General features: G+C 37.7%; 1 protein-coding gene across 3 annotated transcripts in view; it reads right to left on the reverse strand.

The window, feature by feature from the left end:
- Positions 1-467: 467 nt before the first annotated feature.
- The window catches only part of TRIM23 (tripartite motif containing 23), a 37442-nt gene continuing 23805 nt past the window's right edge, over positions 468-14104 (reverse strand). For all 3 annotated transcript variants that reach the window (XM_072826660.1, XM_072826659.1, XM_072826658.1), the window contains 4 exons: positions 8504-8633; positions 7882-7992; positions 4801-4925; positions 468-2744 (listed from right to left, as the gene is read on the reverse strand). In XM_072826660.1, the coding sequence (XP_072682761.1) occupies positions 2565-2744; positions 4801-4925; positions 7882-7992; positions 8504-8633 (546 nt within the window). In that variant the 3' untranslated portion in view covers positions 468-2564. The remainder of the gene's footprint in view (positions 2745-4800; positions 4926-7881; positions 7993-8503; positions 8634-14104) is intronic.

Raw genomic sequence — 14104 nt, forward strand, 5'->3', positions numbered from 1 at the left:
GATATCATCTGATACATATTCATCCTCTTCATTATTTTTTTAGGAAAAGTGTAACTGTCTTCTTCCCTATTAACCACTTTGCAAATTGAAAGGTATCTCAATGCTAAGGAAAATGTCTTTCTTTTGGCAATATTAGTTCATAAGGCTGCACCTAAGTATTCTCAGCCATTTTCTAAAACAGTTACTTAAAATTTAAAAAAACGGGTTTCACGATGTTTAATGCAAAAATTTAGTTCTGTCTAGATAATGCTCATTTAAGTGTGGCTTACTTTGCAACTACAGAATGCTTTATTTATTTCTAAATCTTTAATAAACTCAGATTTGACATGGAAGTCAATCCCTACCCCATTTTGTTTCCTTTCTCATAACCACAGCATAAATAGGACTTTAGGTGGTTACTAATTATACTAGTAGATAGATGGTACATGAAACAGAACTTATAGAATAATGATAAGACTTCCTTAAAATGATTTTAACATTTTATTGCTGTCTATATGTAATGCAAATAATGGCTTCTGGTGATAATAAAGCATTCCGATATTACAGACCAGGGCTACACACTTGTAAACCTGCTTTACATAAACCATACAATAATATTTAGCTTAATACAGAAATTCAGAGCTAGGAGGCAAATCCTAATAGACTGTATTTAAGACATCTCTCTCATTATTAAGTTTGACATTTCTCAGAGGGAACTAGCAAAATCTTAACCAATGATTAGGGAAAGAATACAACCATAAATAGTAGTAAGGGCCTGAGAAAAATATTTCTTAAAAAAAAAGAAATCACACACGAACACTGTTATGTACATTATAATCAAGTCTAAGCACAATTTTTACATTGTGTTTAGTAATATCCTAAGAATGTGAATTACAAAGTTTACCAAAATTGGTGAAATAAACTTAATAATTTACAAGGAAAACAACTTTACATTTTAGTGTTAGATTTTCTTTTTCAATTACCTAGTAGAGAAAGCAGGTCAAGGGCTCACAGGCAAATGTTAACACATTTTTTTATTTTTCACAGTTATTGTAATCAAATATTAAATAATTTAATTCATAAGTGTTACTTATATGCACAAATTACACTTGTAACAGCATGACTTTTACTTGAAAAATAAAGGATGAAATATTTACTTATTTACACACTGCCCATAACACTGATGGACTTCTTTCTAATGCTTTGTTTTCTAAAAGTTTTGTTGTTTATTTTAAACAAAAGTACATTTGAAGAGACTGAACCAAAAACAGTACCACCAAAGAGGGACCTACCTCTCCTAGCAGTTCAACTAAGACGACTTAGGACTCAACCTCATCCTAAAGGATGAAGAGCCTTTTAAAAAAATAATAAAACTGAATCTAGCTATGTTTAAATATAAATCGTACTGCTATAATGAGTATCCTTAAAAAATGAAAAACAGTAAAAAGCACAAAATTTTTAAACTTTTACAACACTGCATTAATAAAGGTGATGTAAACTTTCTGAACATTTCCTTAGACACATTCTTTCTCAACTAACTTTTCAAGGCCTTATCATGAAGAGCCTTGATAACATTTTATTGTCAAGATAAATGCACTTATTTTGGGAAAGCTATTAAAGTAACTAATTCTCCACTGCTTCTCTTAAGGTAAATGTAGTTTTCTACTTAGATCTCTATTTTTTTTTTTTATGTAAAGCCAACAACCCTGGTTCTATGTGTAACTTACTACATTTTACCCTATAATCGTTCCCACTAAGGATGCAATATTATTTTAAAAAGAAACTCTAATTTAAATGTGTTGAAAATAGAAGGACCAATTTAGAGCTGTGACCTAGGAAATAATATATCTAAGTTCAACCCGGGAAATGGGTCTTTCATAAGTGAAGATTAACTACAACATAACTGACTTGTTTTATTATTAATTATTCTTCAGTTTAATACTAATCTGACAGTCATACCTAGTTAGATAACGTCATATGACTCACTTGTGTTTTATACAAAAGGGCTTAGAGAAAGTTTTAATAAAACATTATAAAATATTAATTTTCTGCAGCTTATAGTTCTTAGCATTAAAGGTGTTCTGTTATAATAAACATAGAAGTAATCCTACTACCCAAAGATACAGTCTGGATTCTTTCATTAAATCACTGCTGCTTTGTTACTAAATACTGCCAAATCCAGTGAAAAGGTAAGATAAAAGAGAAGCTATGTTTCACTTGCTTCACACAGAGGTTCCATTAGGCACTCAGTTGGCTATTCCTTTTTCACTGAAAGAATAAATCTTCACCTTACCCCTTCCCTCACTACTTCTTTCCCAGTATATGGTTCACATATAATGTGAAAAAAATAACAAATTTATGTTTTTAAAAAATGTATATTCACTAAGTCCCTATTTAATGCAATTTTAATCTGCTCAAATATTTAAATTTTACTACAGAGTAACTTTTTAAAAAGCAATATTGTACTGAATTCCCCAAAGTCCTTTTAAGTATACATCCTAAATTAACTTTGAGTGCAGAATTTCTTATATTATGTGCAAAGTAACTCTTAACCACAAAACTTTGAAGAACTGCTGCATTTAAAATCAAGCAACATCCAATACTCCAGCAGCCACAAGATGCCTTGAGAGCCAATCTAACCCTTCATATAGTCCCATACCACTTCGAGCATCACAGCCCTGAATATACCAGCTACGGCCACAGCACAATTTATGCAGACTGAGAAGTTCAGTGATTTCTTCTACTGACAGAGCTCCAGCAACATCCTGAAAGATATATACATAACAAAATTTTTATAATCCACTCATCAAAATTATTTATATAGAATTCTGTTGGTGCCATTCTAACAAAAGCCTAAAGTTAAAACCTAAATTCACCTTTCAGTAACTATTCTGTAATTAATAGAGAGAAAAGTAGGGTTGTGATTAAGATCATTTATAATATAGTCTGTAGGAATAACATCACAGTGAAATCAATAAAGGCAATGCAGCCTGAATGAAAGATACTGCCTGAGTCATAAGGCATTGACTTAAAAAGGTTAACACATCTGTATCACAAAAATGGCTCATACATAGAATTTATAAAATGAAGTTACTAAATTCCCACTCCAAATACCCCCGAACACCCCTACTTCCTAGAAGCAACCACCAGTTATGATATTTTATATATTTGTCCAGATAATTTCCATGCACATTCATGCAAATAAACATCCTTTAGTTTTTTTAAATTTTTTACTGAACACATCTTGAAGATAATTATCTTTCCATTATCTGGACAAGTAGACTTTCAGCATTATTTTTAACATCGAATTACATTCCTGGGTGTAGGTGCTACATTACTTTTCTTAACCAGTCCTATTCTTTTTTTTTTTTTTTAATTTTATTTATTATTCCTGAGAGACACACACAGAGAGAGAGAGAGAGAGGCAGAGACACAGGCAGAGGGAGAAGCAGGCTCCATGCAGGGAGCCCGACGTGGGACTCGATCCCAGGTCTCCAGGATCACACCCTGGGCTGAAGGCAGTGCTAAACCGCTGAGCCACCCGGGCTGCCCAACCAGTCCTATTCTTAATATTTACTCTGAACTCCTATTTATGTGCTATTACAAATACATACATATACATATGTAACATTTTTACCCACGTTCATTTGCACCATTATCTGTAGGATAACTTTAGGATATTTGTAGAATACTTTCCTAGAGGTAAAATTGCAGGGTACAGGTATATGCATCTAAAATTTTGATAGGTATGATACTGCCCAATTGCCCTCCAAGAAAATGTCTCTAATAACCACACCAACAGTATATATGAGTCTGAAGATTATGAACATTTTTATCTTTAACGATGAAAAGTGGGATTCACTTTGCCTTATTTACGTGTCTTTTTCAATAAGTAAAGCAAAGTGTATCTTGCTCTTAGTAGTTTGCCTTTTATTTTTTATGAGGAAAACCTTTTATTCGCCATCCTACCCTTCCTTTTTATGACATGTTAGCCCCTCTACTGCACTTGTCATCCTCCTAGAAGCATAGGCTCAGATCTAGGAATCTGCAGCTTCCCCGTGTCCTTTACCCTCCCCATTCAGACACAGAATTCTAACAAATCTACGTTCATAAACTCTTTCCAATCTGCTTCCACCCTTCTATTCCTTTAATTGAGGATCTTGCTAACTCTCTCACTTGAATTACTGCAGCGATTTACTGTGTATGCCTGTCTCTAGTTCTGTATTCTACCCCCAGACTATGGTCTTAAAATGCAGAGTCCAAAAACCTTTTGATGGTTTTCCTGTCACAGAATAAAACCTAAATTTCTCAGTCTAGACCTTATTTGTTATTCTAGATTTTCGTCATCCTCTATTTGCCCTTTACATATAGATATGCTGATGCTCCCTATTTATGCTTTTATTTTCTCTGCCTATGGTGTTCTTTCCTTCACATATGAATTCAAAGTCCTATCCATAATTTCAACTCAAATCCCACTTTTTACAAATCTTTTACAAGATGCCACCTTTAGAACTACTCTAATTTCCCATAGCATGTTAATATTACTGAAGTGACTTGCCAGTTTTCTATGTATTAGAATCTCATACACAGTCACTTACACGTTCACATACATATATAGGAGTTTCTGGTAAGCATCAATTTCTTTCTTTCCCATATACTCCAAGGTACCAAGTATAGCACTTTGCATATACATTGTATTTATAAAATACTCAACAGAAATTTCATAAGTATCTACTGAATTATCTGTTTTGAAATCTTTCCAGTTACCTTGTAATGTAGAATAAACAAAACTACCAAATAGTATTCAGAAATACGTGTTACCTGTTTGTTAGCAAAAATCAGGAGCAAAGCATCTCGAAGTTCTTTTTCCGTTAATAACTTTGCAAGTTCACTATGTGCTTCACTAACTCTGTCTCTATGACTGCTGTCAACAACAAATACAACGGCTAGGGGAAAAAAAAAAACTGAATTAGTCATCTGTTAACTCTCAGTAAATGGACCAAATATTTTAATGCTCTCCTTACTGTATTATGCTTAGTCTATTATCTACTATGTTTTTCACAGAAAGGCTGCCTACAAGAGGGCCTAGCAGTACTTAACAGTATGACCTCATATAGTTCACCTAACTTTTCGACCTTCTTCATTTTCCCATCTATAACAGGATTTAAAACATTTCCTCCACCAAAACAAAGTGCTGTGTATGTGGGCATTTTTCTCCTAATTAATGGGGATATACCTCCCATGATTTCCCAAATAATGCTTTTTATTATAATCATCCGATGCTCATTGTAACAAATGCACTTCTTAATCCCCACCATTATCTCCTCTACGATACCTATCAGTTTAAGAGTCTCTTTCTCGTTTTTCTTTTTTTCCTCTTTGCTTATTTGTTTCTTAAAGTCCACATGAGTGGAACCATATAGTATTTGTCTTTCTCTGACTTATTTATTATATTCTCTAGCTCCATCCAAGTCATTGCAAATGGCAAGATTTCATTCCTTTTTATGGCTAAGTGATATTCCATTGTATATGTATACCACCAATTCTTTACACATTCATCAATCAATGGACACTTGAGCTCTCCATAACTTGGCTATTGCTGATAATGATACTATCAACATCAGAGTGCATATATCCCTTTGAATTAGTGTTTCTATATTCTTTGGGTAAATACCTAGTAGTCCAATTGCTGGTTCATACAGTAGTTCTAAATTTAACTTTTTGAGGAAACTCCGTACTGTTTCCAGAGTGGCTGCACCAGTTTGCATTCCCACCAGCAGTGCAAGAGGGTTCCTTTTTCTGCTCTAATCTTTATTATTTTCTTCTGTCTACTGGTTAGGCTATGTTTGTCCTTTTTCTAGCTCTTTTAAGGTGTAGGCTAGGTTATTTGAATTTTTCATGCTTCTTGAGGTAGGCTGTATTGCTATAAAATTCCCCCTTAAAACAGCTTTTTCTGCGTCCCAAAGGTTTTGAACCATGTGCTTTCATTTTCACTTATTTCTATGTACTTTTTGATTTCTTCTTTGATTTTTCAGGTTGACCCCTTAATTTATTATTATTATTATTTTTTTAAAGATTTACTTACTTATTCAGAGAGAAGGAGAGAAAGGCAGAGACACAGGCAGAGGGAGAAACAGGCTCCATGCAGGAAGCCCGATGTGGGACTCGATCCCGGATCTCCAGGATCACACCCCAGGCTGCAGGAGGCGCCAAACCGCTGCACCACCGGGGCTGCCCAACCCCTTAATTATTTAGTAACATGTTATTTAGCCACCACATATTTGTGGTCTCTCCATATTTTTTCTTGTGGATGACTTCTAGTTTCATAGCATTGTGGTCAGAAAAGATGCATTGAGGGGCTCCTGGGTAGCTCAGCTGCTTAGGCGTCTGACTCTTGATTTTCATTCAGGTCATGATCTCAGGATCATGGGGTTGAGCCCCACGTAGGGCTCCATAGGGAGTCTCTTTGAGATTCTTCCTTTCCTTCTCCCTCTCCCTGTGCCCCTCTGCCATTCACACTAAGGACATAAATATTTTTTAAAAAGGTAAAGAGAAGATACATTGATCTTTTTGAATTTTTTTTAAAGATTTATTTATTTATTCATGAGACACAGAGAGAGAGAGAGAGAGAGAGAGAGGAGAGAGACAGAGAGAGGCAGAGACACAGGCAGAGGGAGAAGCAGGCTCCATGCACGGAGCTCAATGCGGGACTTGATCCCGGGACTCCAGGATCACACCCTGGGCCGAAGGCAGGTGCAAAACCGCTGAGCCACCCAGGGATCCCCCGATCTTTTTGAATTTGTTAAGGCTTCTTTCATGGCCTATGATGCTACTTGTTCTTTGATTACTACTTCCTTTGCCAAAAAATAGTCTAAATAAATCACCACCTTTATCTCTGCAAAGTATCTCTTTTGGTGTCTAGCACAGCACTTTCCATATATACTATACTCAAAACACATAGCAGAAATTTCACAAGTACCTAGTGAATTGATTCTCTTTTGGAATCTTTCCAGGTACCTTATGATAGCTAAACATTCTGACTTTTCAATCATTCCTCATGTTCAAAATCCCATTTTTTCCCTTATTAATCAATGGCTTATACTAAATTCAATATCAAAAATCCCAAGTTTTGGGATCCTTGGGTGGCGCAGCGGTTTGGCGCCTGCCTTTGGCCCAGGGCGCGATCCTGGAGACCCGGGATCAAATCCCACGTTGGGCTCCCGGTGCATGGAGCCTGCTTCTCCCTCTGCCTATGTCTCTGCCTCTCTCTCTCTCTCTCTCTCTCTCTCTCTTTCTGTGACTATCATAAAAAAAAAAAAAAAATCCCAAGTTTTTCTTTTAGGTGGAAAGTATGAATATATATAAAACAGGTGGCATGAACATTAGTTTTATGTTTGGTATAAGCAAAAGCATAGAATGAGGCCCAAATATTAATAAATGTTAGGTGAAATATGTGATAAAACTCAGTTTGGCCAAAAGTAAACTACCGCAGGTTCTTCTGCAGAAAACAAATAACTGTGAATGGAAATGAAGGAATGGAGCTTTTGAGAGATTGTAATGAGGAAAATGTTTAACTGAATTGAAGAGAGCAGCAGAAACATACACCAAGAATTCTACTCTACATCACAGTATAGGCAGTGATCACACTCTTATGAATACTAATAACGTACTTTAATTGTTAAGAGCAGCAAGCAGTATGTACTCTTAACTGCCTAGGTATAAGGTAAGTAAGTTTTAAGCTATAATTATGACCTTTTTCATGAAATAAACCTAAGTACAGATCCCACTCTTTCCACCTTAACTTTTTTAATAAAATAAGCTTCACTAGTTAAATCAATTCCTTTCCTAGGAAAACTGGCATCCTAAAATTCTGAAAAATTAAGATACCATTTTGACTCTTACCTTGAGTATTGAGGTAATAATGTTTCCACAATGGTCTTAATTTGTGTTTTCCACCTACATCCCAAATAGTGAACTTTAGATTTTTATATTCTACAGTTTCCACATTAAAACCTGTTTTCAAAAAAAAGTTACTTTAATACTGAACTTATATTTATAATCAGTAACACACCAAACATAGGCGACCCACTATTTATAATTGTGATAATACAAATTATCTTCATACAGCAATATCTACTGCAGCCCAACCAACTCCAGTCTTAATAAACACATATGGGGAAGATATACCTTTAACAGCTGTTAGTCCTCTATACCTCCACCAGGATCTTTAGATCCTGAAACTCAAATACCTAACAGCTCTGCACTACTACCACTCCTTTCCCCTAACCCTCACCACCCTTTAATCCTTCCAACGATCCCACAAATCTGTTACTTCTTAATATCCCACCATCTACATTTCAATCCAACAGCCACTGAATCTTGCATTGTTTTTCTCAGACATGCTTATGTAAAGAGCCCACCACAATGCCATACTGGCATAAAATAAGACCTCCAAGAACTCAGCTGTAAGCTAGAGTTTGTCTATAAAGCATCCATTAAAGTAAAAAGCAGTACTCATACTTACCAATTGTTGGAATAGGCTGCATGAATTCATCCTGTTTTAACTTAAACAAAATAGTAGTTTTTCCAGCACCATCTAATCCTAACGTAACAACTCGAATTTCCATTTTTGGTCCAATGTGAACTCTATTGTCCTGTAATTTTTAAAAATTTAAATCCTCTTATTTTGATATGGAGTTAAGTATTAGCATTTATACTTTTATTTATAATACCCTTGTCAATTATTTCATCTCCTATTCATTCTTCTGATTACACGAACAAATAGCAACCTGTATTATTATAATTTTGTTGCATGAATCTATCCTTAGAAAACTGAAATAACAAACATTTAAAAAATTATATAAGCCTTGGTAACCGGTATATAATGTACAAAGGTGTAATCTGTGACATCAATCACATAAAGTATGGGGAATGGGGTTATAAAAGAATAGAAGGTTTATATGAAAAAGAAGTTTAATTGTTATCACTTTCAAATAGAATGTTAAAATGAGATGTTCTCTGTAATAACAATAGTAAACACATAAAATCCACAGAATATACACAAAAGGAAATGAGAGGTGAATCAAATGATGACACTATAAAAGATCACTAAGACACAGAAGAAGGCAGTAAGAGAAAAGGAAGGACAAAGAAGCTATAAGATATACAAAAAACAATGAACAGAATGATAATATAAGTCTTTACCTATTAATAATTACTTGAAATATAAATGGATTTAACTCCCAAAGGAAAAGACACAGTTTGACTAAATGGATTGAAAAAAAACCAAGATCTAACAATATGCTGTCTGTCTATAAGTGACTCACTTCATATTTAAGGACACAAGAAGGCTGAAAGTGAAGGAAAAGAAAGATACTCCATGTAAATCATACTCAAAAGAGAGCACGGGTGGTTATCCTATTATTAAACAAAATAGACTTTAAATAAGAAACTGTCGGGCAGCCCGGAGGGGCTCAGCGGTGTTCAGCGCCACCTTCAGCCCAGGGTGTGATCCTGAAGAACCAGAATCAAGTCCCAGGTTGGGCTCCCCGCATGGAGCCTGCTTCTCCCTCTTCCTGTGTCTGTGTCTCTGCCTCTCTCTCTCTCTGTCTCTCATGAATAAATAAATAAAAATATTTAAATAAGAAATTGTCATAGGAGACAAAAGGTATTATATAACGATAAAAGGATAGATTTACAAAGTATATAATTATAAATACTTGGATTTTAAATATATGGATAAAAGTTCCAAAATGACACCCAGAACTATAAAACCTTTAGAAGAAAACATACTGCAAATCTTCATGACAGTGGATTTGGCTTTGATTTCTTTTGGTTATGACACCAAAAACAAAGTCGACAAAAGCAAAAGTAGACAGATGGGACCATATCAATCTTAAACTTTTATGAATCAAGGATACAATCAACAAAGTGAAGAAGCAACCTACCAAATGGAACAAAGTATTTGCAAATTATATATCTAAGAATGGATTCTTATCCAGAATATATAAGAACTCCTACAACTCAACAACAAGAAAAAATCAAGTTACTCAATTAAAAACAGGCAAAGGGGAGGAGGGGCAAGATGGCGGAAGAGTAGGGTCTCCAAATCACCTGTCTCCACCAAATTACCTAGAAAACCTTCAAATTATCCTGAAAATCTATGAATTCGGCCTGAGAATTAAAGAGAGACCAGCTGGAATGCTACAGCGAGAAGAGTTCGCGCTTCTATCAAGGTAGGAAGACGGGAAAAAAGAAATAAAGAAACGAAGGCCTCCAAGGGGGAGGGGCCCGCGAGGAGCCGGGCTGAGGCCGGGGCGAGGGTCCCCAGGACAGGAGAGCCCCGTCCCGGAGGAGCAGGAGCTGCACCGACCTTCCCGGGCGGAAAGGGGCTCGCGGGGAGTTGGAGCAGGACCCAGGAGGGCGGGGATGCCCTCGGGCTCCGTGGGACACTAACAGGCACCTGCGCCCCGGGAGAGTGCGCCGAGCTCCCTAAGGGCTGCAGCGCGCACGGCGGGACCGGAGCAGCTCGGAGGGGCTCGGGCAGAGGAAGAGGCTCTGTGCGGAGGGGACTGCGTGGCCGGGAGCGCGAATCCAACAGCGCAGACCGGGAGCACAGGGCGCCGGGACACAGCTCGGGATCCAGCCTCCCCCCAGGACAGGCAGAGGCAGGGAGGGCCCAAGACAGCAAGGACGCTCCTGCCCCAAGCTGAGCAGATCAGCGGCCCCGCCCCGGAGCCTCCAGGCCCTGCAGACGGAGAGCTCAGGAGTTCCTGCGGGGGCTGAATCCAGGTTTCCAGAGCTGGCCCCGCCACTGGGGTTGTTCCTCCTGGGGCCTCACCGGGTAAACAACCCCCACTGAGCCCTGCACCAAGCAGGGGGCAGAGCAGCTCCCCCAAGTGCTAACACCTGAAAATCAGCACAACAGGCCCCTCCCCCAGAAGACCAGCTAGACGGACAATTTCCAGGGGAAGTCAAGAGTCTTAGAGTATATACAGAATCAGAAGATACTCCCCCGTTGTTCTTTTTTTTTCTTTTCTTTTCTTTTTTTGTTGTTGTTTTGTTTTGTTTTGCTTTTTGATTTGTTTCCTTCCTCCACCCCTTTTTTTCCTTTCTTTTTTTCTTCTTTTTTATCTTCCTTTTTTTTTCTCTCTCTTTTTCTTTTCTTCTTTCTCTCCTCTCTTTTTCTCCTTTTCCCAATACAACTTGCTTTTGGCCACTCTGAACTGAGCAAAATGACTAGAAGGAAAACCTCACCTCAAAAGAAAGAATCAGAAATAGTCCTCTCTCCCACAGAGTTACAAAATCTGGATTACAATTCGATGTCAGAGAGCCAATTCAGAAGCATTATTATACAGCTACTGGTGGCTCTAGAAAAAAGCATAAAGGACTCAAGAGACTTCATGACTGCAGAATTTAGAGCTAATCAGGCAGAAATTAAAAATCAATTGAATGAGATGCAATCCAAACTAGAAGTCCTAACGACAAGGGTTAACGAGGTGGAAGAACGAGTGAGTGACACAGAAGACAAGTTGATAGCAAAGAGGGAAACTGAGGAAAAAAGCGACAAACAATTAAAAGACCATGAAGATAGATTAAGGGAAATAAACGACAGCCTGAGGAAGAAAAACCTACGTTTAATTGGTGTTCCCAAGGGTGCGGAAAGGGACAGAAGGCCAGAATATGTATTTGAACAAATTCTAGCTGAAAACTTTCCTAATCTGGGAAGGGAAACAGGCATTCAGATCCAGGAAATAGAGAGATCCCCCCCTAAAATCAATAAAAACCGTTCAACACCTCGACATTTAATAGTTAAGCTTGCAAATTCCAAAGATAAAGAGAAGATCCTTAAAGCAGCAAGAGACAAGAAATCCCTGACTTTTATGGGGAGGAGTATTAGGGTAACAGCAGACCTCTCCACAGAGACCTGGCAGGCCAGAAAGGGCTGGCAGGATATATTCAGGGTCCTAAATGAGAAGAACATGCAACCAAGAATACTTTATCCAGCAAGGCTCTCATTCAAAATGGAAGGAGAGATAAAGAGCTTCCAAGACAGGCAGGAACTGAAAGAATATGTGACCTCCAAACCAGCTCTGCAAGAAATTTTAAGGGGGACTCTCAAAATTCCCCTTTAAGAAGAAGTTCAGTGGAACAATCCACAAAAACAAGGACTGAATAGATATCATGATGACACTAAACACATATCTGTCAATAGTAACTCTGAACGTGAACGGGCTTAATGACCCCATCAAAAGGCACAGGGTTTCAGACTGGATAAAAAAGCAGGACCCATCTATTTGCTGTCTACAAGAGACTCATTTTAGACAGAAGGACACCTACAGCCTGAAAATAAAAGGTTGGAGAACCATTTACCATTCGAATGATCCTCAAAAGAAAGCAGGGGTAGCCATCCTTATATCAGATAAACTAAAATTTACCCCGAAGACTGTAGTGAGAGATGAAGAGGGACACTATATCATACTTAAAGGATCTATCCAACAAGAGGACTTAACAATCCTCAATATATATGCCCCGAATGTGGGAGCTGCCAAATATATAAATCAATTATTAACCAAAGTGAAGAAATACTTAGATAATAATACACTTATACTTGGTGACTTCAATCTAGCTCTTTCTATACTCGATAGGTCTTCTAAGCACAACATCTCCAAAGAAATGAGAGCTTTAAATGATACACTGGACCAGATGGATTTCACAGATATCTACAGAACTTTACATCCAAACTCAACTGAATACACATTCTTCTCAAGTGCAAATGGAACTTTCTCCAGAATAGACCACATACTGGGTCACAAATCGGGTCTGAACCGATACCAAAAGATTGGGATCGTCCCCTGCATATTCTCAGATCATAATGCCTTGAAATTAGAACTAAATCACAACAAGAAGTTTGGAAGGACCTCAAACAGGTGGAGGTTAAGGACCATCCTGCTAAAAGATGAAAGGGTCAACCAGGAAATTAAGGAAGAATTAAAAAGATTCATGGAAACTAATGAGAATGAAGATACAACCGTTCAAAATCTTTGGGATGCAGCAAAAGCAGTCCTAAGGGGGAAATGCATCGCAATACAAGCATCCATTCAAAAACTGGAAAGAACTCAAATACAAAAGCTAACCTTACACATAAAGGAGCTAGAGAAAAGACAGCAAATAGATCCTACATCCAGGAGAAGAAGAGAGTTAATAAAGATTCGAGCAGAACTTAACGAAATCGAGACCAGAAGAACTGTGGAACAGATCAACAGAACCAGGAGTTGGTTCTTTGAAAGAATTAATAAGATAGATAAACCATCAGCCAGCCTTATTCAAAAGAAGAGAGAGAAGACTCAAATTAATAAAATCATGAATGAGAAAGGAGAGATCACTACCAACACCAAGGAAATACAAACGATTTTAAAAACATATTATGAACAGCTATACGCCAATAAATTAGGCAATCTAGAAGAAATGGGCGCATTCCTGGAAAGCCAGAAACTACCAAAACTGGAACAGGAAGAAATAGAAAACCTTAACAGGCCAATAACCAGGGAGGAAATTGAAGCAGTCATCAAAAACCTCCCAAGACACAAGAGTCCAGGGCCAGATGGCTTCCCAGGAGAATTTTATCAAACGTTTAAAGAAGAAACCATACCTATTCTCCTAAAGCTGTTTGAAAAGATAGAAAGAGATGGAGTACTTCCAAATTCGTTCTATGAGGCCAGCATCACCTTAATTCCAAAACCAGACAAAGACCCCACCAAAAAGGAGAATTACAGACCAATATCCCTGATGAACATGGATGCAAAAATTCTCAACAAGATACTGGCCAATAGGATCCAACAGTACATTAAGAAAATTATTCACCACGACCAAGGGATTTATCCCCGGGACACAAGGCTGGTTCAACACCCGTAAAACAATCAATGTGATTCATCATATCAGCAAGAGAAAAACCAAGAACATATGATCCTCTCATTAGATGCAGAGAAAGCATTTGACAAATACAGGGATTCCTGGGTGGCGCAGCGGTTTGGCGCCTGCCTTTGGCCCAGGGCGCGATCCTGGAGACCCGGGATCGAATCCCACATCGGGCTCCCGGTGCATGGAGCCTGCTTCTCCCTCTGCC

Source organism: Canis lupus, chromosome 5 (assembly GCF_048164855.1).
Source record: "Canis lupus baileyi chromosome 5, mCanLup2.hap1, whole genome shotgun sequence".
Taxonomy (NCBI): Eukaryota; Metazoa; Chordata; class Mammalia; order Carnivora; family Canidae; genus Canis; species Canis lupus.